Here is a 24,486-nt window from a genome sequence, read left to right as displayed (position 1 = left end):
AAGAAGCACCGCCGTTTTTGGATGCTGCTTTCTAAGAGGGGGTTCAATTTTCGACCACTATTTCCAGAAAGCGCCGTCGTAAGTCTTGGATCACGATTTCTATAAATGGTGGTCGCACAATAAAATGCAACAAAATTGGACTACGCATTATTGGCCCGCTTCCTGCTTCATACATTCTCGTCCACAGATTTCGTATCCAGGAAACTTATCACGGAGGTTTGGGTCATTTTCTTTAAATTCGAAGCTCACGAGTGTTTATAAAATGGGTGAATTTTTATTCAGAGGTCTTAAATAGGGAAGAGGGGGTCAGGAACCATCCCAATCCCAAAGCACGACATACTTATCGCCGTGCGCAGATGTGCGTCAAGCGCAAATGTCCATTGGAAACAGAAAAATGCTACAATGGCGGTGGTTGTTTCTTGTGTATTCATCATAAGAAACAGGTATACTCGTGTTTTCTATGTTTTTTAAAGATTACATATTCTTCTGAAAGTTTTTTTGTAATCTCGATGATGGAGGGAGTGTTTTGAAGGTTTGAAGTTAATTTTTTGAATTATTTTAATTCGGCGGAAATTGTTAATAAATGTAATGTATTTTCTGTAATTTCCAGACCAAATAGGAATAATCGAACGTTTCTGAATAAAGAAACAAGTTACCTGACCAGCATCAGTATAATATACCTACATATTTTATATATATATTTAGTTTAAATTTTCGTATAATACATCTGCTGCTAGAATACATATTGTTTCTACACGTGAATAAAAGACAGTAACTCGCCCACCTATAAAAACTGTACCAACCAAATAAAAGTACAAAAGATAAACAAGACTGTAAAATCAAACGCTATATGAAAAAAGTAGCAAGAAAAAACGCACTAGACATATTTTCCTCCCGCTATGCAGTAAATCATTTATCTGGCGCATATGTTTCTGGTCATTTCAATCAGTTCAAGGGGTGCTTACAAATCATTATTAGTTATTTTAAAAAAAAACAAAAAAAAACTGGCATCAGAGATTTAAAACAGTGGAAATTTTTTTTAAAAAATAGGAAAAAGGAACACGTGAAAAACAATCCAGATTCAATACCTGAGGTTTGCGAGAATACCCTAACGTAGCTGATTTTTCGCGCTATCACTGTCAAAGTAGATATTCACGACTATAAAAAATTGACAGAATTGCTACTCGTTGCTGCTACTATCGCTTGATATTAAATTAATTGTAGTGTTCAGTGGGGCGGTGTCTTGCTGAAACTTTTCTCTACTGCAGTCTACATAAATAGCATTGTTCACATCCGAACCTTTACTTTGGCCTGTCGCAGATTCACAGGTTTTAGTAACTGGACTATCTGGAATTTCAATCACTTTCATATCGGTATTAGCCATATTGGAAGGCGATTTTGGTCCGTTCGTACTTTGGCTGGAAGTAGAAAATGTACAGCTTTTATTAGGCATTGAGTTCCGACATGTGGTATTTTCAGTTCCCTTTATAATCGCACTAGCAAATGATTGGTTAGAACTGCTACCAGTAAAGTTAGTACGCTCATGTGATTGATTGTCCTGTTGTTTGTGCATATTTTGGTTTCGTTGTTGCGTGTTGGCCACATGCTGCAAAGACGACAACGTAGGATTCGTGTTGTTGTTACACGAAACCGTTTCGGGTGAGAGTACAGGCGTGGTTGGCGTTTGTATAACTTGTTCAATTTGTGGAGCGTTAAATACACCTGGTACAACATAGCTCACTTGACCTAACTGTATCGTCGATGACATGGAATTCGAGCGTGGAGGAGCCATGTGTAAACTAGGTAACCGATTAATCTGTGTAGACGGAGTAACACAGTTGTTGGCGGATACATTATGTAGGATTACTTGCTGTCTTGGTACGGAGTTGCTAGCAAAAAATGCGACAGGGCTATATGGTATTACATTTGAGTTTGTTGTGTATGGTGAAAAAGGCGGTGTGACCACAGTCAAATGAGGTGAGTACGGACTTGGAGGGGTAGGTAGCAACGCTTGACGACCATTGGCTTGCAACTGAGGTATATTAACTTGATATAATGGTGAGATGGGTGATGGAGTCTTTTGACGATGAATCAACGTATGGTAGGTTTCTTTCACCCACCTTCTGTATTCTATCAAATCTTGTGGAACGGATATAATACGGCTAAGATAGGTGCTAAAAGAAAAGTGTCACGTGATAAAAGCCCAATAGAACAACAATAAAAACGTCGGGTGCTTAAAAAAACATGTAATTAGCTGCTAAAAGAATATAAGGGACATATAAGTTTTCCGCAAATCTAGAGGTGATAATTTTCAAAATCTCACCCACGGGCAAAACAGTGATTTGTTTTCCTGTGGGGCTGATGAGGCTGCCTAATGTCTAATTCTAATATTTATGTCCAATTTGTTAATCTTTCTGACGTAACAGCGCGACCACAATGCATTTAGACTGACAGCAATGCGTTTTTAGTATTGGTGAAGCCATTGCATTGCAGTTATAACTTTTAGGCCAAATTACTTGGAAACGAGTTGGTGACGTCAGTTATTTTTCATACAGACCAAATTGGGTAAGTTTTCCAAAGCTAGGACCCCGAATCCGTTTCAGGAATGGACGTCACCAAAAAACCTTCAAACCACAATATTTCCGTAACCGTTTGTCTAAAGTACATAATATAAATTTTTTGATCAGCGATCAAGATCTATACGATGAAGGCAACGTGTATATAAATTTCTTAAGAAAATTTTTTTGTACTTTTAAAGGGGAGTTTGCTGATGTCAGCAAAAATTTTAAACCTTCATGTCTCCTTAACCGTTCGTCAAAAGTGCATGATTCTATACATTTTTTCATCAGCCTTTTCAGCTCAACACAATAAAAGCAACGTGTAAAGAAATTTCTGAAAAATATTTTTTGTGTTTTGACGGGCTCTGGCAGACGTCATCAAACTTCAAGTCTTATCGATAAGTATAACAAATAAAGATTTGAAATAAAGGTTAGTGCACTATTATCTTCAAATAGACAAGTAACAAATGAAAAGTACCTCTTTGGATTGACTTTAAAATAACTCTTATTGCGTAGAGCACTGTCAACAACATTGAACGCATACTCGAACGTTTCCTTTACACGAAGAATACCATACGAACTTCGGCCTATGTCGAGAGCTAAAAAAAACCATGTAATTAGCTGCTACAAGAATATAAGGGACGTTGATTATATAAAACTGTGTATATGGAACGAAATGTGAGAGCAAGTAAAAAATCGCATGGTTATAGGACAAACAGATGCGCTAACTTCTTTGCGCTTTATAGAGAAAAATGCAAAAAAAGGGAAACCAACCTAAGAATACTTACCTAATGTGACAGGGTCTTCGATACAAAGTAATGACGGATACTCCCCATTACCTAATTCTTTTTTAATCTAAATTTAAAATGTAAATTTCGGTGAGGTTGGATTTAAAGTTACCAAAACGACACTGAAAATATATATTAAACATTTAGATTTCATTACATCTCTTCCATAATACAAAATAAAAAAAGTGATCGCACATAATTCTTACTTGAGATTTTGAAAATTAAATTAGTGCTTTGACGTATAATCGGTCATCATTCACGGTAGCCAAAAGACACACGAAAAAATTTTTAATGGTGGTAAAAATATTTAGTAATAATGGTGGTCAAAATACTTTCTTTAGACAGTAGTATAGTTCTTACTTCTTCTTTGCTGACATAGCATCCACCATTTTTTATTTTTATACCAATTCTTTGATAGTTAAAGTTACGTCCATAAAGTTCAAAGAATTCCATTAATAGCACTCCCAAATTTGCGTCATCTTTCTTGACGTCATACCTTCTTCTGTGCCTCTGTACATGGATTCATAAACAAATAATTAAAATGAAATAAATTAAAACTTAACAATTATTCTATATTTTGACACATTACTCTCTTCTTAAAGAACAAACGACAATATTTTACGTTTTTCAAAACCAGCTTAGCATAAAAAACTATTTTCACATTTTTTTAGTTCCAATTTTAGTACCTTTTAGTAATTTTAATTTTACCAATAGTCGCCATAAAAAACAACACAGTTTTTCGTAAAAGGACTTCATAACTTTAATGAGAACAAAAATTTACAACAACAGAAAGTTCAAAAGTGGCTATTAAACACATTTCCAAAAGTAGTGTTTCTTAGTTTTATACACTACAGTAATTACCTGAAGAAAACTTATCGCCAACAACATCAGACAATAAGAACTAATCCCACCAGTGAACACTTCATTTAAGTCTCGCTGCACCAAAAAATGCTTTAACGTCAGGAACAAGTAAGGCAAAATTTTGTATTCTTTTATGTAAGACTAAAAAAACAAATTTTTGTTTTATGAACAAAAAAGTTTACACAACGTCTGTACAATAAACACATATGGTGTGCAGCTTATCGGCACTTAAAAAATATAAGAGATAAGGAAAAAACACAATAAATAGATAAAAACTTGTTTCAAACAAGAAGACATCTGCACATAGTATGAAAGCCAACCTTGACCATTTCTGCACTTCTCACAGATGATTCTGTGTTAAAACTGATGTCCACTCGAATTTTGCTCAGTTTGTCAGTAAGCTTGATAATGGGAACCTGTACAAAATAAATAACCACAATAAAACACAATAGAACAAACAAAAGAACCATACACATGGTGATAATACGTTGACAAAAAAAAATATAAAATATTTACTAACACTAGCTTTATCCAATACTTTAATTGTTGCAGGTTCAGCTATCTCGTTACTAATTAGAGCTTTCTCTAATGTAAACAATGGTAGCTTCTCCCATTTACCAAACACAGCTAGATCAATATCACTATAAACAATTGATGTTATCAACATTTTTATGTAGTATGTAAAGGATGGCCAATCATTTTCAAAAAGTAAACTTGAAGATTCAGAAAAAGTCATTTCTAGAGGTTTTTCCCATTTCTATAACTTTTTTTCAAAATTTTCGCCGAGATCACATTCCATTTTTAAAAGGATTTCAACGCGTATTGGTAAAAATAACAGCCATAGTTTATTAATTAAGAAAAAATTAAAACGAGTTTGAAAGTTAAAAAGTATTTATTTGTTAAGCTTATCGTACACTAAGTACATCTTAAGACTATTTAAACAACCAACCTTTCAGTTACTAAACTAATAAATACTTTGTACTATCTCGCCTGCAAGGATAGTATTGGTTTCCAACTCGTAACTATGTCCAAAATGGTTAATTGCAACAACACAGATTTAAACTTCGTACCTACAACTCTCTAATTACTTGGAAGTCATCTAAATGACGTTTCAGGTCAAAATTAGTATTTGTTTTCAACCAAATTTAACACAGTTAACAAATAAAATATGCTGAACATGATGGTGACATCAGAATTTTGCTTTTTGTCACCTTTAATGTCATTTTAGGCCAAATTGGTCCAAAGAATAAAACTACTCTATTTTCAACAAAATTTGGCACAGTTAACAAAAAAGTATGCTGTAAAAGTGACATCAAAATGTTAAGTTAACATTTCAATCACGCAGCTTTTAACTATGAATGATAGGCTGTATTTTTTGGTAGCAGAAATTGTACAATTGGGTCGCATTGACGATGTTTCATAGTTGTGAATTTTTATTAGCGAGATTATGCAGTGCCTGCATCTTGTTAACTTTTAAACTCGTTTTTTTTTAAATCAATTTTAGATTCTTTTTTATAAAAAAAACACCCCTAGAATGAGCAGTAAATTATCATAGTATATATGTGTTCTCAATTAAATTTTTATTTAGCTAGGTTTGTTTTGTTGTTAATTAAAATATTAAATTATGATTTAAAATATTATTTTTAACTCACTTAAAACAAAATTTTTAGCCAAAGAATGTATGTTGTAAAGTATTATAATGGATGGCTCACAAAACGGAAGCTAAGAATTGGACATAGATTTTACCCTCCCTTACCTCAAACATTAATGCAAATTAATACTATTCCTCTTTGTTTGTTTATCTTGAACATTTTCCTTGTTGATTTCGTGTGACAATCTGGGCAACAAGTTATTACTACGTACAGAAAGTGTACCTTGAATAATCAAGTTTAAATTGTATTCACTTCAAAATCTATTATTATTTAGGAATTGATGTTTTAGGGTGTAACACAAGGTTTGCCCATTCCTTTATGTAAGATTTTGTTTGGCATACACTTTGTGAGTCATCCCTTACACACTTACATAGAGTTCAATATGAGCACAACAAATAAAAAAAATTGTATGGATTTGTGCACAAGAAATAAATAATTTGTCAAATCTATAAACCTTGTATCAAAACATTGCAGTATTTAAAAGACTTACAAATACATTAAGACAATTTTATAACTGTCTAGCCTTTACCTGGTTGGAATGTAGAGATTGGTTCGAAAACTTCCAAATACTTCCACCTACAAATTTTATATATAATATAAAATAGACACTGCAAAACAGAACACAGTCTTCTTGCCAATAAATTGTGTCTATAGCCAAGAGTCAGTAAATAGTCAGTCTATTTTCTTTTACAATTGTAGAAAAAAATAAACTTTCGCATGAGCAATATACATGTGATTCAGACTAAAAAACAGTATGTCAAGTATTTTGCGTGTATGTATGGACGTGTGTGAGTACAAACACATGCTAGAATAGCAATATTGACAGATCATAAGCAACACACTGGGTACCTTTGCAGCTGGCCAAATGCTTATAATTAGATCACTCATTCTTTTTACAACATCTTTTCTCATCAACTCTTCCTCTGGTAATGGTGACATGTATGTAAAAAAATCCTTAATTTCCAAATGCAACCTGTTAAAAGTATATAAAAGATAATATAAAATTTAAAATTTATATTAGAAATACAGAAAACCGTACTTACTAAAACAGGAAACCATCAACAACAAGCAGAAACGACCAAAAACCACCAGGAAACGAGCAGAAACGAGCAGGAAACAAACAGAAACAACTAGAAACCAGCAGTTAACAAATAATAAAACCTGTACTCTCTGTCTCTGTGACCCACGGAGGACTCACCAGAGTAAATTAGCACTTTACTCTGCAATATTCATTTTCACAGATAATATCTTCAAAACCCCAGGTCATTTTAAATTTGGCCGAAAGCTTTATTTTTATGTAACTAACTGCACAATTTTCTCGTGAATTTGCGAAAAAAGTTTCGTGTGGAAGAAAAAAGAAAGAAAAACATGTCTAGATATTTACAAATCATTCATGAAGAAATTTCTAAATTTGTTTAGTTTTTGTTCAATATGAAATAATTGTTGCTCGCAATATGCAAGATCCATGTCACTTTTAGTTGTCTACTTAACCGTCAATTGGGCAGGAATGTTGAAGATATCATACAAGCTTGTCTCAAGGGCTCTTGTACGCTTATGTGTCGGCATATCATAGGAGTAGAAGAGCCCTGGAGATGAGATTATCATCCATATATGTATCATACCCAGACATAGAAAAACCAAAAGAAAAAGTTTATAAGTTTCCAGACATGCGTTAAACAAAAATAACGCCCCCTTCATGTGGGAAATATTCTAATACTCGCGTTAAGTGGTACCCAGGATAAGTGGAACTTTTAGTAATATGGGACTAAACTTCTCGGTCCATTAAACCTTCTTACTAAACCCAAGCAAAAATACTGTGAGAAAAGACCCCAGATAACCAAGATCTTTTTTACAGTCCCGTGAGCAAAAAAACTTTGATTAAGTGAGACACCAATGCAATGGCTTCCTAGAAAAAAACAAAAAATAAATGAAACTTGGGCGCATAATCAAGCATTTTGGTAATCTTTTTCGCCTGTCATATGGCCATTTGCTTTTGTATTTTGGTTGTATTTTGGGCTTTTTGATGGTTTTCTGGTCGATTAATGCTTGTTTCTGCTTGTTTACTGCTCGTTTCTGCTTGTTTCTGCTTGTTTCCTGGTTGTTTCTGGTAATTTCTGCTCGTTTTCTGTTTTAGTAAGTATGAAAAGAAACTTACAAGCAGTCAATTTTAAAGGGCACAATCTACCAGCTAGTCCCACCCTTGGAACTGTGACATAGCTGATAAAATGGAAGTTGTTTCACTTAAATATGAAGAAAGTTGTCAATGTTTTTTTGATAATGTTAATGATTGGTTTTCGAAGAAAAAAAAAATCATTTATATCTTGATAAGGGTAATTTCCTGAATAGGTTTGTGTTTTCGGAGTGCCAATTGCTACTAAATGTACCTATAGCATTTAAAACACATGGGAAAAATTGTCAACATAATTTGTATGTAAACACGTGGAGAAAAGAAATGGACATGGATTTTTTTTCCAACCCAGGTTTTTTATACCATAAAAGGGTCTGTTGGTGAATGAACATTGGTAACAAACTAGGCGCTGAATATAGCAAAAAGTGCTATTGTCAATGGTTTTAAATTGAAACCAAGTGATGTGTTACCAGGGGTCCCACAGAATCTGTACTGGGCCCGAATTTTTTTCTGATTATGAACAGTAATATTAAAACAGATGTCATAAGCTGAAAAGCATAAAAATGACTGACAAATAGCTTATTGTAATAATGGATTTTTTTACAAAAATAATTAAAATTTTGAAAATAATTAATTTTTATGATGTGATTTTCCTTGACCTGATTTTCATGTACATTATTAATTAAACAAAACAAAACCTTCTTTTTAAAACTGGTGATGGAAAGACAATTTGTGATATAGGTAGCTAGCTAACTGTTTCTTACCCATAAGCATTTTCAGGATATTTTTCACAACCTTTCCAAGGAGCTATATTAATGTTGTCTTTCTCATCACTATCATCATCCGAAGACACCTCTGAACTTTGAGATTTCTTTCTTTTTAAGTTAATCTCATTTTCTGGGTTTGTACTCGACTCGTTTGTGTTTACTAACGGTATAAACTCGTCTGCTTTGGGAAGGGCCTTTTTAGTAGTGTCAGAAGAGTTTAATTGAAATCCAGACGGCTGCATTACTTTACCCATAGTTGTTTGCATGATTAATTGCCATGTTCTAAATGCACGACCTTCATGTTCTGGTAAACATTCCAAGCGGGGATCAAGTGCCATTAGGATAATAGTCAAAAGTGATTGATATGCCTTAGTCAACTTGCTTGCTGAGTCACAACCGAGTCACACACACACTTGTGTTTTGGTTTGGTTTATGTCCGGCACGGGCTTGAAAAATCAAAGACCGCATGATAAGATGGCAAGCTATGCCGAACATAAGGAAACATACAATGATGAAATCAATTCATAGTGGAATTGATTCTTTCAAAGTTTTTTAACATATTTATCAAAAACAGGAAGTGTTAAATCTGATTATATATTTATGATAAACATTAGACCATTTTTGTATGTTTTATACAAATATCGGCGTTCATTTTGCTAGCTAACTTTGGTTCAGACATTATAAGGTCCTCATAATTGTCTACGGATAAAGTTAGGTTTCGCACCTTATCGATCAGGGGCCGTCGCACAATGGTCGGGCACTTTGGCCTTTTCTAAATGAAAGAAGGTTCTTGGAAGAAATCTAGCTAGCTAAAAAAGTCCTGTTGCAAAAGGATTTTCATCATATAATTAACAAGGTACATATATATCACCTAGGTTTTTTTTCATGTGTCTTATTTCTATGAAAAGTTTAGGGCTAGGCTATCTATTTCCAAGCTAGCGGGAGGCAGAAATTATATTTTAAAATAGTTGTGAAGCACAAGCAAAATTGGTACTGAGCAACTTTTTCTTTAGGCTTTTAGCAAGCAGGGTACCTCTTACAACTAAAACTGGAAAACATGATGTTTTTTAGCTAGATAGATATAAGTAGTAGATAGACGTGCATATTTTAACATGGCTAGCTAGCCTCACAAATATCAGGTTAAGTAAAGCTAGCCGTACCTAACAGCCGCACCTTAGCCGTACCTTAGCCGTACTTAAGAAAATTCGTAATTAGCAGCTCTGTGTAAGACCACTTGCTTCTAAGCTTAAAATTAGTAGTTAATGTATATCAAAGTTAAATTGTCTAACTTTTATTTCGTCTTTTAGGTGAATATCTATGCCGATAAAAATGATGCAAAATGGAGCACTCCATCGTCGAGCCCAAGTAACCCCCAGGGAATCCTCAATGATGAAACACCGATAATAATATATCTTACATGTATTATAATTTTTATAAAATGATTTTGATACAAATACAAAAGAGATTTTTAAAATTGAATGTATGAAAAACATTAGTAAAGTAAGATTGAACATTATTACGCTGCGGACAATATTAGAGCTAGCGCTAAAAGTGACTACAGCTGGCTAAATTTGAATACGGTTGCCAAAATAAGGTACGGCTAGATAATATTAAGGTACGGCTGGGTCTTATCATATAAGAAACAATTTCAAATGCTAAAAACGTTCAATAAAAACGAAATTATGTTAGGTACGGGTAGCCAAAATAAGGTACGGCTGGACCATATTAAGGTACGGCTGGGTCCTATCATATAAGAAACAACTTCAAAAGCTAAAAACGTTCAATAAAAACAAAATTAAGTTAGGTACGGCTAACCAAAATAAGGTACGGCTGGAAAATATTAAGGTACGGCTGGGTCCTATCATATAAGAAAAAACTTCAAATGCTACAAATGTTCAATAAAAACGAAATTATGTTAGGTACGGCTAACCAAAATAAGGTACGGCTGGACAATATTAAGGTACGGCTTGGACCTATCATATAAGAAACAACTTCAAATGCTAAAAACGTTCAATAAAAACGAAATTAAGTTAGGTACGGCTAGCTAAAATAAGGTACGGCTGGACCATATTAAGGTAAGGCTGGATTTTATTATATAAGAAACAACTTCAAATGCTAAAAAAAAATTAATATAAACGAAAAACAATAAGTACGTAGAAGAAGTAGAGTTTACTGGAAAGTAAAGTGCGGGCGAGGTTAAGAAAAAAATTGTATGCAATATGCTCTACTAGGTTGGCTCCACATTGTTTTCTGCACAGGAAAATAAAAAAATGCTACTTTGAAAGTGATGCGGTAAATCTTCTGTCTAACTGAGGTATAGACAGTGAATGTCTGAATAAGGAGTAGAATTAACGTTTTCGCCAGTTGAAGGACACACGCGTTTTTATTCGTTGGATGTTATTGTTAATGGAAGAGATGTAAACTTTTTATTTAAAACAAAAGAACTTTTAAAAAATTTTAATATTCGTTGTTGTTTATGAGTGCACGTTATTTTAATGATGGAAAACGATAAGAAAAAGGAAGAACCTAATAAAGCCGCGAAACAATGTGTGAGTAAAGGTTTTTGATTTTTAATTTTGATTGTGTTAACTGTGTCCTGATTTAATTCAGCATATACACTTATTATAAAAACAATTTTTTATAAGAACAATAAGGTTAAAAATTATTGACAAATAAGAACGAAATAACAACTATACTCAAGGGCAAAATTTTACTGATTTTTCTAAAAACAACCAACAAACATAAAGAAATATTTCTTGACAGAATTAAAATGAGAATGCGCTAACACATTAACAAATAAGATGAAAAATAATAACCAAGAGAATCCAAGTCTAGGTGGTTTTTACAAAAAAAACTGTCACTTCATTCCTCACACACTCTTTTTTTCTATTACAAGAGCAAAATATACACTACTATTTTCTATTTTCAACACCTAAAAAATATTTTATGCTCAGATAAAGTACACTTCTTGGCATACTAGTTTAAACATGCAAAATCACGCCTGGTATTTTCGGTATGTTGTCAAATGTGGTCAGCCCGTGTTATGAGTTGTCCTTATTGAAGGAGAATGCGGAGATTTTGATTCTGATAAGAAAAAGCAGCGAGAAGTTGGGACCGAGGAACAATCATACATAATGGCAGATGATTCTCCATTTAAAAAACATTACACGCAATTGTACTACACAAAAAAAGCTGTTATCGAAAAGCAAGTTCATGAAGACAAGGTTTCAAATTTGTTCTCGCCAACATTATGCAACATTATGCTGGCATCGTGGGTCATTTTGCTGCGTTCTTGCTTTTAATTCACCAACTGATTTCGATAACCAGAGCTTAGAATCGATGTTGGCGAAGACAGCAATAAAAGATAAGAAAAGCTTAAGGACTGACTTGGTGTTCCTTGTACTTCCATATGGTGTTCTTTTAATTGATATCAACGAAGTCAAATTTTACAATATTGGCAATGAAACGTTTTTGAATTCAAGTTAGTTTTATTGTTACTTCACTGCTATTTTGTAGCGTTTTTAAACTTTTTAAATGTAATGAGGTTATAAGGCTAAAAGTGTTCTTGAAGCGTTCTTTAAAGTCAGGAAACAGGTAACACAGGTTCTTTGATTTTTGTGACAAATGTTCTTACCTACTAAGATACTGTTCTTAACTTGTTCTAAATTTTAACCTAGAAATGCATTATGTTGTTTTACGGCTTTACATGCGTACACGTTCGTTCTAGTAAAATGATTTAAAGCAGTAGGAGATGTTTTTTGAAAAGCATAAATATAATTTCTTCTTATTTTCTATTTCAGGTGTGACATTTGTAAAACTTATTCATTTTGCAAATGTTCTTTATTTACAAAGGACAGGGATCTATCCAAAAGATACATTTTCTATTGTTAAATTGAAAAAATCGGAAAATGAAACATCTCAATCTCATCAAACACATGCTATTTGTTGCGAAGTACTATTCGGTCTTCTGAACAAGAGAAACATCCTGATTTATCCATATAAGTTTCGGCAATTGCTTTTGGTAGCTCAATGTTTGATTGCAATCGATTTGGAGAATACGGATGGTTGTTTACGACAGATTAAAGCCTTTTTAGAGTCCCGTTTCTCATACTTAAAGCTGATCACGCTGGACAGCCATCCCAGCTCGCATTTTTCGTGCCTTGTTGAATCAGACGAAACACTTTTTGTAAAGGAGATTGCAACAAACAAAGTAGTTAAAGACATGCAACGTCTTTTACAAAATGATATTTCATATCAACTTTCTTAAAATATATGTAAGCATGTTTTGAAATTTATTTGTTCTGAAGCGTCCTTTATACGTTCTTACTGTTGTGCAACAGTCAATGATGAAACCTTCGATAAAAGCATCGCCACTATCATCAGAAGTCGACAATATCGAAGTAATATGGAGAGAATGTCATTAGCAGCGTCAAGGAAAGAAGCCCTGGCCAAGTTCTTACCCAGTATTTTTTTGAATTGTTTGGCAATTGGGTTAAGAGTCACACTGACTGACTTTAAACAGAACTGGCCTGTATCTATCCCAGCTACCTCTAAATCACTCTTTACGACCTTTGATTTTATCGACATCTTTCTTTTACAGTTGTTAGCGTTTCGATATATTGCATCAAGATCGGATAGATCTGTTACAGATTTGGTCCTAGAAATGCAAACGTTAGAGAATGTAAGCAATCAATCTGACACTGATAGTGATATTTATTAAAATATAATTATATATTATCGTGTTCGTATTTGTTAAAACATTTTGTTTCTTAGGTAATATTTTTTTTATATTTTCAGCTATACAATTTATTTTACTTTAAATAGATATGCAGCCGTACTTTAATTTTGATCAATGGTAGCCGTACCTAACCTAATTTCGTTTTTATGAAACATTTGTAGCATTTAAAGAAGTTTCTTATACGATAAGACCCAGCCGTACCTTAATATGGTCCAGCGTACCTTATTTTAGCTAGCCGTACCTAACCTAATTTCGTTTTTATGGAACATTTGTAGCATTTGAAGATGTTTCTTATACGATAGGACCCAGCCGTACCTTAATTTTTTCCAGCCGTACCTTATTTTACCTAGCCGTACCTAACTTAATTTCGTTTTTATTGTACATATTTTAGCATTTGAAGATGTTTCTTATACGATAGGACCCAGCCGTACCTTAATATTTTCCAGCCGTACCTTATTTTAGCTAGCCGTACCTAACCTAATTTCGTTTTTATGGAACATTTGTAGCATTTGAAGATGTTTCTTATACGATAGGACCCAGCCGTACCTTAATATTTTCGAGCCGTACCTTATTTTAGCTAGCCGTACCTAACCTAATTTCGTTTTTATGGAACATTTGTAGCATTTGAAGATGTTTCTTATACGATAGGACCCAGCCGTACCTTAATATTTTCCAGCCGTACCTTATTTTAGCTAGCCGTACCTAACCTAATTTCGTTTTTATGGAACATTTGTAGCATTTGAAGATGTTTCTTATACGATAGGACCCAGCCGTACCTTAATATTTTCGAGCCGTACCTTATTTTAGCTAGCCGTACCTAACCTAATTTCGTTTTTATGGAACATTTGTAGCATTTGAAGATGTTTCTTATACGATAGGACCCAGCCGTACCTTAATATTTTCCAGCCGTACCTTATTTTAGCTAGCCGTACCTAACCTAATTTCGTTTTTATGGAACATTTGTAGCATTTGAAGATGTTTCTTATACGATAGGACCTAGCCGTACCTTAATATGGTCCAGCCGTACCTTATTTTAGCTAGCCGTACTTAACTTAATTTCGTTTTTATTGTACATATTTTAAAGTTGTTTCTTATATGATAGGACCCAACCGTAAAATATATGTTGTCTTATAATTTTCATATTTTTCCTCTCTTTTCCTTACCTATCCCCTTTATTTTACTTTACTTGATAAGTCGCATTGAAGTTCACCGTTCGTACTAACCACCTTTTTATTGCCAGCCGTACTTAATTTGTCGATTTGGGAATCACCTTCCCGCGCTCTCCCCCGTTTGGTTTCTATAAGAGCAAGATGTTTCGTTAACATTTTTTCGTATTTTGCGGGTTCATTGGTGATTGAGAAACAGAAATTCAGTGACACAACAAATTTACCACTACGATTAGCTCAGTTTTTTCCATTAAAATACATTACCTCACCTTAAAAAGAAAAGTGTAGTTACGTACGGCTAAGGTACGGCTTAGGTACGGCTGTTAGGTACGGCTAGCTTTACCTAAGCCAAATATCAAGGGATATAGCTACCCTGTCTATTTTTTCCAGGAGGGGCCATGACTTAGGATGGAGAGTCCTAGAGCAATTAATGCTCATTTTGAGCTATGCAGACCAAATTCGGGCCCATGCTCTACTAGATACAACTCTGCCAACATCCCCAACGGCCCACACAGTGTGCCATCTCTTCCCAATTTCCCTCACATGGCTTTGGCTAACCCGGGACTATGGTAAAATTCACTCACCCATGTTGAATTGCCGTCAAGAGGAATCGAACCCCGGTCTCCTGCACAGAGTGTGACAGCTATAAACGCTAATCTATGGCGTCACGTCTAGAGATGCCCCCCCCCCCCCGCTAATATGGATTTTATTTAACAAAACCATCCTTTTTTCACTTTATTTTTGGTACAATTTTTGACAGTTTTGGCAGTATTTATAACAATATTGAAGTAATACTTACTTTGAATACTTTGAAGTAGATTTTGTGAGATCTTCACGAATCCAACTCAGCGAGTCCAATGCTCATCATGTCAATGATGCTGTTTGTGTTGGCCTTTCGAAACTGAACATAATTTGGTAACAGTGGCTCATCAGGAACAGTAGCAAGAAAGCAATCCAACTTCGACTTAAAAGAGTCTATGCTGCAATCAGATAGGTTGCGTATTGCTTTTGGTAGACCATTAAACAATCGTACTCCTTGAACAGCCAAGCTAGCACAACAAATCTTATAAAATGGCCCTTTCTTCACTACAGGAACAACACATTTTCGACCCAAACGATCATTCGTGTACCATGTGATGCCTCCTTTACCAGTTTCCTGACCAAAGTTTGGTACTATTTTTTCAATCACTTTCCAGATGTAAATTATGGCATACTGTTCCCTTCTTACAGATTCAAATACAGATTCAATCTTTTTAGTACGTCCCAGTACGAAAAACCTTGAGTTCCAAGGATTTTTCTAGTAAAGGTTCTTTGCACCATTTCTATGTCTTGTATTTGTCCTTTCATTAGTGGAGACCATAACTGGGAACAATAGTCAAGGTGGGGAATAACTAATGATTTCCAAAGAGTCAACATCACGTTTTTTTCTCTGCTCTCGAATGTTCGTAATATCCATCCAGTTATCCTGTTTGTCCTTCACAGTGATTTTTTTGTTAATCTTTTCTGATGTGTTACTTAGATATACAGAGAGTGGTTTCAAAGACTCAATCTTAAGTAAGACTCAATCTTAAGTAACCTATTAGATTGTCAGTAAATCTAATATGTTAAGTAACCGGTTAAGTAACTTATTAGATTGCCAAAGACTCAATCTTAAGTAACCTATTAGATTGTCATGGATTTTTTTGAGAATGATTATGATGCTTCAAATAATTCTTGAATGCAGACTTGTTGGTTCATAATACAAATGAAGAAAAGTTTTTTTCCCTTTTTGGTGTAGAGTAAGTGTATTTAATAAAGTTTATAAGTTTTACAAAATTTTTTTAGATTCCTTTTTTATTGTAAAAACTGAAAGATACAGTATGTAAGCTAACGCGTATGCGCTATACAACACTTTTTCCTGTCGGAAAATCGGAAGCCCTTTTATCTTTTGTTTATCATAATTATTTTAATGATCTTACCGTGAGTTATGTTGCTAGTAAATAAAACAATACTGTATTTATTTTGTCAAAGTTCAAATAGTTTATAGGGCTATACGGCAATACTACACGTAGAAACGTGATCGTTTACCTCAAAATGAGAACCCTGAATGGAGCTATAGATATGTTCGACCATACTGGAAATGTTGCAGTCATTTTATCTGAGGAGTCACCAAAAATTATTTCGAGGGCTGCCTCCAGGGAAGTTTTTAAGGAATTGCACACCTACTATCTTTCTTTGCACCCCTCAATAGAACTCAGGAGTATGGTGTTTGTCACAAGCCATTGCAACTTTAGGAATGTGACCTACCACACGTCAGTCATTTTATTCATGACCAGGCCTGATACCACAATTATCTCTCTGGCTGTATGTGATACAAAAATATTTTTAGATATATTTATTTTTCTAAAATCTAGGTACAACATTTTTTTTGTAGAAAATCCGGATAGAACTTAAGGATGCTTGATATTTGGAATGTAGACTCACTGCTTACTGAGTTAAGTCCAGAAAAATGGCATGATACTTGCCCATATATTCCCATATCAAGATTTTTATGAAGGTGTGATTGGCTTAGCCTACATTGCAGGTCCTTCAAAAGATTACGTTGGGGTGTGTGTACATCATTGTATCAAGATGCATTAGGAAAGCATAATCTTAATTGTGAGCTTAACAGTGGAATCAATTGGGACGACGACTGTTAACAGTTAAGGTAGATATAGTAGCAGCACATTAAATCGGCCACAATTTTGGAGCGAATCACAACCTTGTTTGAAGTATTCTGAAGGAAAATACATATTCATCCAAGTTTTGGCTCGGTGATCAAGGAAACAAGGACAAATTCTTGACATGCAGTAAAAATGAGATGTAAATTCTGTTTTGTAAATTCTGTTGACCACTACCATGGTAACAAAGGGTTGAAAAGAGCAGCTTTATTTAGTGCACATTAGTCAAAAAGTAACAACATTACCAACAATTATTTTCATATGGAACATATGGTTTTGGTTGTATTAAGATAAATCAAGTTACATACCAGAACAGCAACTCTTCTTATTCATGCTCAAGTCATTTAAAATTATATATTTATTTATATTTTCATTTATTTATTTATCTATTTTGTTTAATTAAATTAAATTTTAATTTTAATTAGTAATATAACCCTTTTGGGCAAGAAATAGTGGAGTTAACTAAGCTTTATTCAAGAATATTTGTATCATACTAAAGCTTAAATGCGAAAGTATGTGTTAGAGCAAATCCCTAAAAATCAAATCCACCAATTAACACAAAATAATTTCTCAGAGAAAACCCTGAATCAAAATCAACCAATGAGCATAAAGCCAGCATTGCCACATCTTACCCTCTTACATAATAGGGGAATTTATCATGTTTGTTTGGGTGAGTGAGTGAGACCAGTCTTGCTCAAAACATAGAAGAAGAAAGGATTTTCTAATAACAAACATGTCTGATTTCCTGGTGATAAGAAAAACTATGCTGGGTCTCCTGGCTATACCAGAAAAGGAAATTATTATTACTTGTATAAATACCCATATAATCATAAAATTTACCATGGATTGTTATGCTACCACGACTACTGCTACTAATTTATTTGATAAAATAGGTTGTACAATAAGAGTCAGCATGAGCTGATGTGGACCTACAAAATAAAATATCTAACCAACAAAAAAGCGTTTGTGATAAACCTTGAATGGTGTTGAGTGTTCATTCAAGGATTCTGGATTATGTTTGTAAATATCTAAAAATGTGTATGAAGTTTATAAATGTTTAGTTTAAAAAAATGTATGGGTAAGTATTTTGAACGAATTTTAAACAAATTTCAAAAGTAATGATTAGGGAAAATCACACAAAAGAAGGCTAGAGGCATTTATATTGTACTTATATTCAATCAAGATCTAAAAAATGGTCTTCAGTATCCAACTTTATATATAGACCCTTAGCCAAATGTGAAAATAACGAAAATAATTCAAAAACTACAGTAATTTCTATGCATTAATTTTTTTTAAAAAAAATTAGGAAAACCAAAATTTTTGGCCAAAAAACCTTCGGCAGACCCAAATTTCAGACAGGAAAATTTTTGGACAAAAAAAAATCCAGAAGTTTTTCTGTCCAAAAATTTTCGTTTCTTATTGTACATATTTAAAAAATAGAATAACAAAATTTTGTAGTGAAGTTTCAATTCTTGCAGTTTGTGTACACTATGAGATATATATGGGTTTGTCTTTAATGACAAAAATTAATTTATTAAAAATCCTAAACAAATTAATTTGAATAAAATTCACCTAAAATCAATATTACAATGTGGTTTTCCCATAAATTACTAATCAAATTATGACTATATAATTATTAGATTGTAATTACAAATTTTGAGTCCAAAAAGTAGTAAAGTAGTAGTAAAATATTGCGCTTGTTACTTTGTTATCACATATCTTTCTGGGATTAGTGTTACTTTTCTTGTCTGATGATGGAAATCAAGGAGATATTAAGGTATAGCTGAAAGATCGAATTTGGCATTTTTGGAATGTTCACATCCTTGCCTCTGTTTTTTGAACATGTTCTACTCACCTTATTTCTAATAGAGTTTAACGTACAGTCTTAATAACGCTGGTGTTCTCGTAAGTTTGAATAATATTTTTTCTAAATTTAAGATGTTCTATAATTGCTACTTTGCTATAATAAACTGAAAAATAAATAAATTGACCTTATCATAAAATGACCACTGTAAAAATGAACAAAATTGCCTTGATCAAATAATAGTAACTTATTTACAACCATAACATAGAAGTAGGGTATAAACTTTTTTAAAAAACACAAAAGGTGAAGAGAGTATTTGATTAAAGAAAAACAACATCCTACAATATATGTATGTTAGAGTTAAACTTTCTTGTTATTATTGTTAGGGCACCTAAAAATGAATTGGATATACTGCTTTGTGTATGGTTTGATTCAACTTCATTTAAATGCTGGAGCAAGTTATAGCAGATCTCTAACCGAAACACTGTCTTATTTTGAAACGCTGAATAAGAATGACATTACTCATCGTATTACGAGAAGAAGTATTTCAGAAACTCATATTCGTCATATTGCATTTAAAAGCCATGGTGAAAAGTTTGATGTTGAACTTATTCCTTCCCACAAGATTTTTTCTCCATCATTTGAAGCAATTTCAATTGATAAAGATGGCAATGAGCACCCCTTCTATGTTGACAAAGACACTTTTTATAAAGGTCACTTGAAAAACCATGAGTATTCTAGTGCAGTGGTACATGTTGAAGATGGCATGGTCACTGCTACCATTAATACAAATAATGCTACTTTTGTTATTGAACCAATGTGGAGACATGTTGACAAAAATCCTTCCCATGATATGATTATTTACAAAGTTTCAGACATTCATTGGAATTTGACACATGCAAATGAGACAAAGACATGTGGTACACACTACAATCGTTTCTCTCATCACGATGTGCAAAAAGACATTTTTCACCAAGGCAGATCAAAAAGAGCTGTAACTTCAATGCATAAAAACATATGTAGCTTAACACTTGTAGGTGACTACACATTTTTCAGAACAATAGGAGGTGGAAAAATCCCTCTCGCTGTAAATTATATGCTTCAAGTTATAGCTCGTGTTAATAATATATACAAAAACACAGATTGGCCTGGGGTTGGTCGAAACATTGGCTTTCAAGTCCAAAAAACAATAATTCATGAATCGTTTAGTAGCGACCAGTAAGTAATCCATCAGTTTTATTTATTTAAGATATATAGAGGCGTTCATTGCTCAATTGCGTAGTGAGTTGTTATATACACCCATGTGACTGCTAGAATCTAATGGTTTTACAACCAGGACAGCTTTTCCATGGCAAAAGAGCTTTCATAAAAAAAAAACATGTAAAAAGTGGAAGAGCTGAAAGAAAAAAAGAACAGAGATTCTTGATTTTGGTTTATTTGTTTTACTAACATCTGGAGAATAAATCCTCACAATAATCTTTTAAGGAGAAAATTTTGGTTTAGTTCTTATAACATATTCTTATAACATAAAAGTTTGTTTAAGCTATGGATGTAGGTTTTATGTCTAGTTCGGCAAGTGAAACTGTTTTTTTTTATGGACTCACATTTTTGTTCTAATATAATTTTGTAAAAAATTTAAGTAAATATATAGGCCCTATACAAGCTTACCCAGAAAATTTTATTGCAAACCAACGTGCAGATCCTAAATTATGGGGTCATCAGCAAAAAATTAGAAGGCCTGGGACAAGCAAACGATTCTCATTTTGTCAAAAAGATTTATGTTAATCAATTCACCTTTATAATATCTATGCATTGATAAAATTTGAATACATATCCCTTAACAACTCTAAAATTACTGATGACAGAAAATTTCAAAATTAACTATTACTTAAATATGACATCATAATTTATGCAGCATAATTAAATCTGAAATTCTTTAGACGACTTGTTAATTAACTTTTTAGGCTCTATAATATAAGTCCTACATCATATAAAAGTTATTTTCATTTAACATTATTTTTGGCTATCAGAGATAAGGAAATTAAGACTGAGAGAGTAGCTAGCTCAGACACTCCGCTCTTCTGTTTGGGGTTTAAACCTCCCCCACTTGTCTCCAGGATAAAAAAAATTAGGACAGAAGTGGAAAAAAAATGCTACCGAACAGCACCGCATCCCATAAATTTCTTTCTAAAATATTCTTAAATTAATTATACTGTGCAAATGACTGCGTGGCATCGCTTTCCTTCCTGGTAAGGTCTAAATATGCTTGATTAATAAAACTAAATGATTAAGTTTCTGCTGGCCAAAAATCAACAAAAAAGTATTCACTCAAGAATAAATAGTAAAATTAAGAAGTGGTACCTAAATTTTTATTTTTTTTGTATGTGTGCAGGCATGGACATCTTTGCATTATTGTTACCTTTTTTAATGTAGGAAGCACCTCTATAACAAAGAAAAGGCTGGTCCGTGGAATGTGGATGCGTTGCTCACTGAATTTAGTCGTGAAAAATGGAGTGCTACTTGCCTAGCTCATCTGTTTACCCATCAAGATTTTGATCGAGGAGTGATTGGATTAGCTTATGTTGGAAGTCCTTTATCTGAACAGGTGGGTGGTATATGTACACCAACACATGCGGATCTAATTGGATTGCGCTATCTTAATTGCGGGCTTACCAGTGGAACCAATTGGGGGCGAAGGTTGCTAACGACCGAAGCCGATTTAGTAACAGCTCATGAACTTGGTCATAATTTTGGTGCCAACCATGACCCTGCAAGTTGTTCGAAATCATCTGGAGGGAAGTATATTATGTATGCAACTTCTGTTTCTGGAGATCAGCCAAACAATTTTAAATTTTCACCCTGTAGCAAGCATCAGATTGCTGAAGTTTTAAAGGCGAAAAAGAACAATTGTTTTACAGATCCTGTGGATAGCTATTGTGGAAATTATGTTGTTGAAGAAGGTGAGGATTGTGATCCTGGGATCACAAAAGACAAATGCTGTACATCAAGTTGTACATTCCAAAAAAACGCACAATGTAGCGATTCCAATCATGGCTGTTGCACCAACTGCATGTTTTCGAATAACCAAAAGCTCTGTCGTGGAGAATTCAAATTGGAGTGTATAGGTGAAACTAAATGTACAGGTCATTCAAAAGATTGCCCTGAGGCTCCCAAACTTACTAATAGAGAGGATTGTGGACTTAGCAAGGGAAATTGTGTTAATGGCAATTGTACTTCTTTATGCGCTCAAAGCAACAAACTCTCATGCTTGTGTCAGGCAGGTGGGGATGCGTGCAAAATATGTTGTAAAGACACTGAAAAAAGTGACTGTAAACCATTGGTAAAAAATGGAGGTGAAACAAAAGAAAATGATGGTATACCATGTTTTCTGGCTCAGGGACAGGGTCAGTGTGTTAGAGGAATTTGTAAAACATCTCAACAGAATGTTAAGGATGAATTTAAAGATTTACTTAAAGATTTTACCTTTAGCAAATTTGCACGATTCATGGAAGCTAATATTGTGGGCACGATTTTAGTATTTTCTCTAATGATTTGGATACCAGCATCATGCGTTGTAAACTATTTAGACAAAAAACAAGAAGAAGAAGACAAGGAAATGACAAAGTGGTTGAATCCATTTAGTAGACAATTAATGAAAACAACTCCTGCAAAGTTTAAAGCACTTTTCCAGAAAGGAAGAGCACAAAAGCCTTTAAGGACACAATATCATATATCATCTTAGTATTAAAAATGAAAAACATAATAAATCAAAGCCCACCATATGGTGTGAAGTACTATATAGCTGGAATTTTTGTTTTCGCTTTTTTAATCATGAGAATTTTAAATGCTAATTTTAATTTTTTCCTGTTTTCGTATTTTACTGACAGCTGTACTTATTAATCCCTTAAAAATGTATTTGACTTTGAATCTGTTTGAGACATGCTCTGCCATAAAATATTCTAGAAAAATTTTTCTTTTGATTTTGCACATGCTAGCATTTTTTATAGTGTAAACAAATTATATCAAACTTTAGCATGATGCTGTTCAGTAGAAAATACTGTTCGCTAGGAGACACAATAAATGCTTGATTAATCCTAATAAATAAACTCCTATGGGGTTTAACTAAGTTGAATCCAGTACACCTAATAAATTTTAATGCCGGTAACTGCCCTAGCTACTCTATCCAATCGATGCTAGCATGGGGAATGGGTGTTAAACCGAGAATGATGATGAGGTGAATGATAATGATGATAAGGGATTTAATTTTGTTTTTAATACCTTGTTACTTTGTGTTGTTAAATAATATTTGGATATACATGTTGTCAATTTATTAAGCCACCCTCTAATAAGCCCTTCTTTCCAATAAGCTCCAACCTCAAAATTAATTTTGGAAGTAAGCCCACAGGTACTTAATTAAGTATTTACGATGAGTGGTTAACATATTCGTTTTTAATTTGAGTGCCTCAAAAGAAGTTGAGTTTTAACTGCATAATATCCACAAAGATTGTGTGTGCTTGTCTGTTCTTCCTGATTTTGTATTAACAACAGAAATGTGATTTCATTTTTAATTGCTGTATTTACAAAATTAAAGTATATAAAGTATGGATATGATTTGTTTTTTTTATTTGCGTAGCATAGTAAAAGAAATATAGCTATGAAATGTAGTATGTATATGGTAATATTTATTTATAGTTGGTTATTTTCTTATGTCCTTATTATGTGTCATTCTATATTCAGATATGAAGCTTTTAATTATATGAATACATTTAAATGTGTGAACTTTCAATCTAATGGGGTTAGGCCTAAAAAATATGTTTTCTAACTTTTATTCAAATGTCACCAGGATTCAATTTTATACCACTAACAATTCACAAAGATGTTGTTGTATGGACAAGTATAGTAATTTGCCTGTGTTGTGTTTTGCTATGAGTGAAAATTTTCTAATTATAGGAGATATAAAACAGAAGTGTTTAGCTGAAATAAAATTTACCCTTGCACTCATGTACAAGCATTTGTTATAATACCATCTTCTGTTGTCGAAAACATTCTTTTCCTTTCAAGAATTATTACATATCTATAATATTGTTTATTTCTGTTGTATCGTGAGATCCTGCATTGTGTATTTGATCTGTAAACCTTCCATTTACAATTGTTCCTTACAAACAGTAAGATATAATGGTCAAGATTTCAAATAAACCTTGTTCAAAATATGTTTTTATTTTAATTTGTGACAGCTACCTTACTGTCACTTTTCAACTTTTTAGTGTGCTTTTTTTATTTAAACTTTAGCATTTATAAGGATGTAATAATCTTCACTGGAATGCA

General features: G+C 33.3%; 2 protein-coding genes across 2 annotated transcripts; one reads left to right on the top strand and one right to left on the bottom strand.

Annotated features, from left to right (window-relative positions):
- Window positions 1-681: 681 nt before the first annotated feature.
- Window positions 682-9,211, bottom strand: LOC130614749 (terminal nucleotidyltransferase 4B-like). Its single transcript, XM_057436198.1, has 10 exons — window positions 8,752-9,211; window positions 6,709-6,832; window positions 6,389-6,435; window positions 4,728-4,848; window positions 4,528-4,623; window positions 4,208-4,348; window positions 3,707-3,856; window positions 3,347-3,413; window positions 3,037-3,157; window positions 682-2,174 (listed from the first exon to the last, which is right to left on the bottom strand). The coding sequence occupies exons 1-10, from the start codon at window positions 9,090-9,092 to the stop codon at window positions 1,181-1,183; spliced, it is 2,202 nt and encodes a 733-aa protein (XP_057292181.1). The 5' UTR covers window positions 9,093-9,211; the 3' UTR covers window positions 682-1,180.
- A 10,316-nt stretch (window positions 9,212-19,527) lies between these two features.
- LOC130614752 (ADAM 17-like protease) lies at window positions 19,528-24,204 on the top strand. Its single transcript, XM_057436200.1, has 2 exons — window positions 19,528-20,379; window positions 21,595-24,204. Exons 1-2 carry the CDS (start codon window positions 19,559-19,561, stop codon window positions 22,901-22,903), a joined length of 2,130 nt encoding a protein of 709 aa, XP_057292183.1. The 5' UTR covers window positions 19,528-19,558; the 3' UTR covers window positions 22,904-24,204.
- Window positions 24,205-24,486: the final 282 nt, after the last annotated feature.

The sequence above is a fragment of the Hydractinia symbiolongicarpus genome, chromosome 11, assembly GCF_029227915.1.
Source record: "Hydractinia symbiolongicarpus strain clone_291-10 chromosome 11, HSymV2.1, whole genome shotgun sequence".
NCBI lineage: Eukaryota > Metazoa > Cnidaria > Hydrozoa > Anthoathecata > Hydractiniidae > Hydractinia > Hydractinia symbiolongicarpus.
The sequence above is the reverse complement of the archived record's forward strand: the minus strand, read 5'-3'. Positions and strand labels throughout refer to the sequence as shown.

Bases quoted from the DNA above. Each gene is read 5' to 3' on its own strand.
- LOC130614749 (XM_057436198.1), bottom strand. From the start codon at position 9,092: ATGGCACTTGATCCCCGCTTGGAATGTTTACCAGAACATGAAGGTCGT. The intron at 6,833-8,751 runs GTAAGAAACAGT...TACTTTTAACAG, and splicing joins TATCCTGAAAATGCTTATGG to GTTGCATTTGGAAATTAAGG. The intron at 2,175-3,036 runs GTACTTTTCATT...CTTTTCTTTTAG, and splicing joins TTTAAAGTCAATCCAAAGAG to CACCTATCTTAGCCGTATTA.
- LOC130614752 (XM_057436200.1), top strand. From the start codon at position 19,559: ATGAATTGGATATACTGCTTTGTGTATGGTTTGATTCAACTTCATTTA. The intron at 20,380-21,594 runs GTAAGTAATCCA...TTTTTAATGTAG, and splicing joins GAATCGTTTAGTAGCGACCA to GAAGCACCTCTATAACAAAG.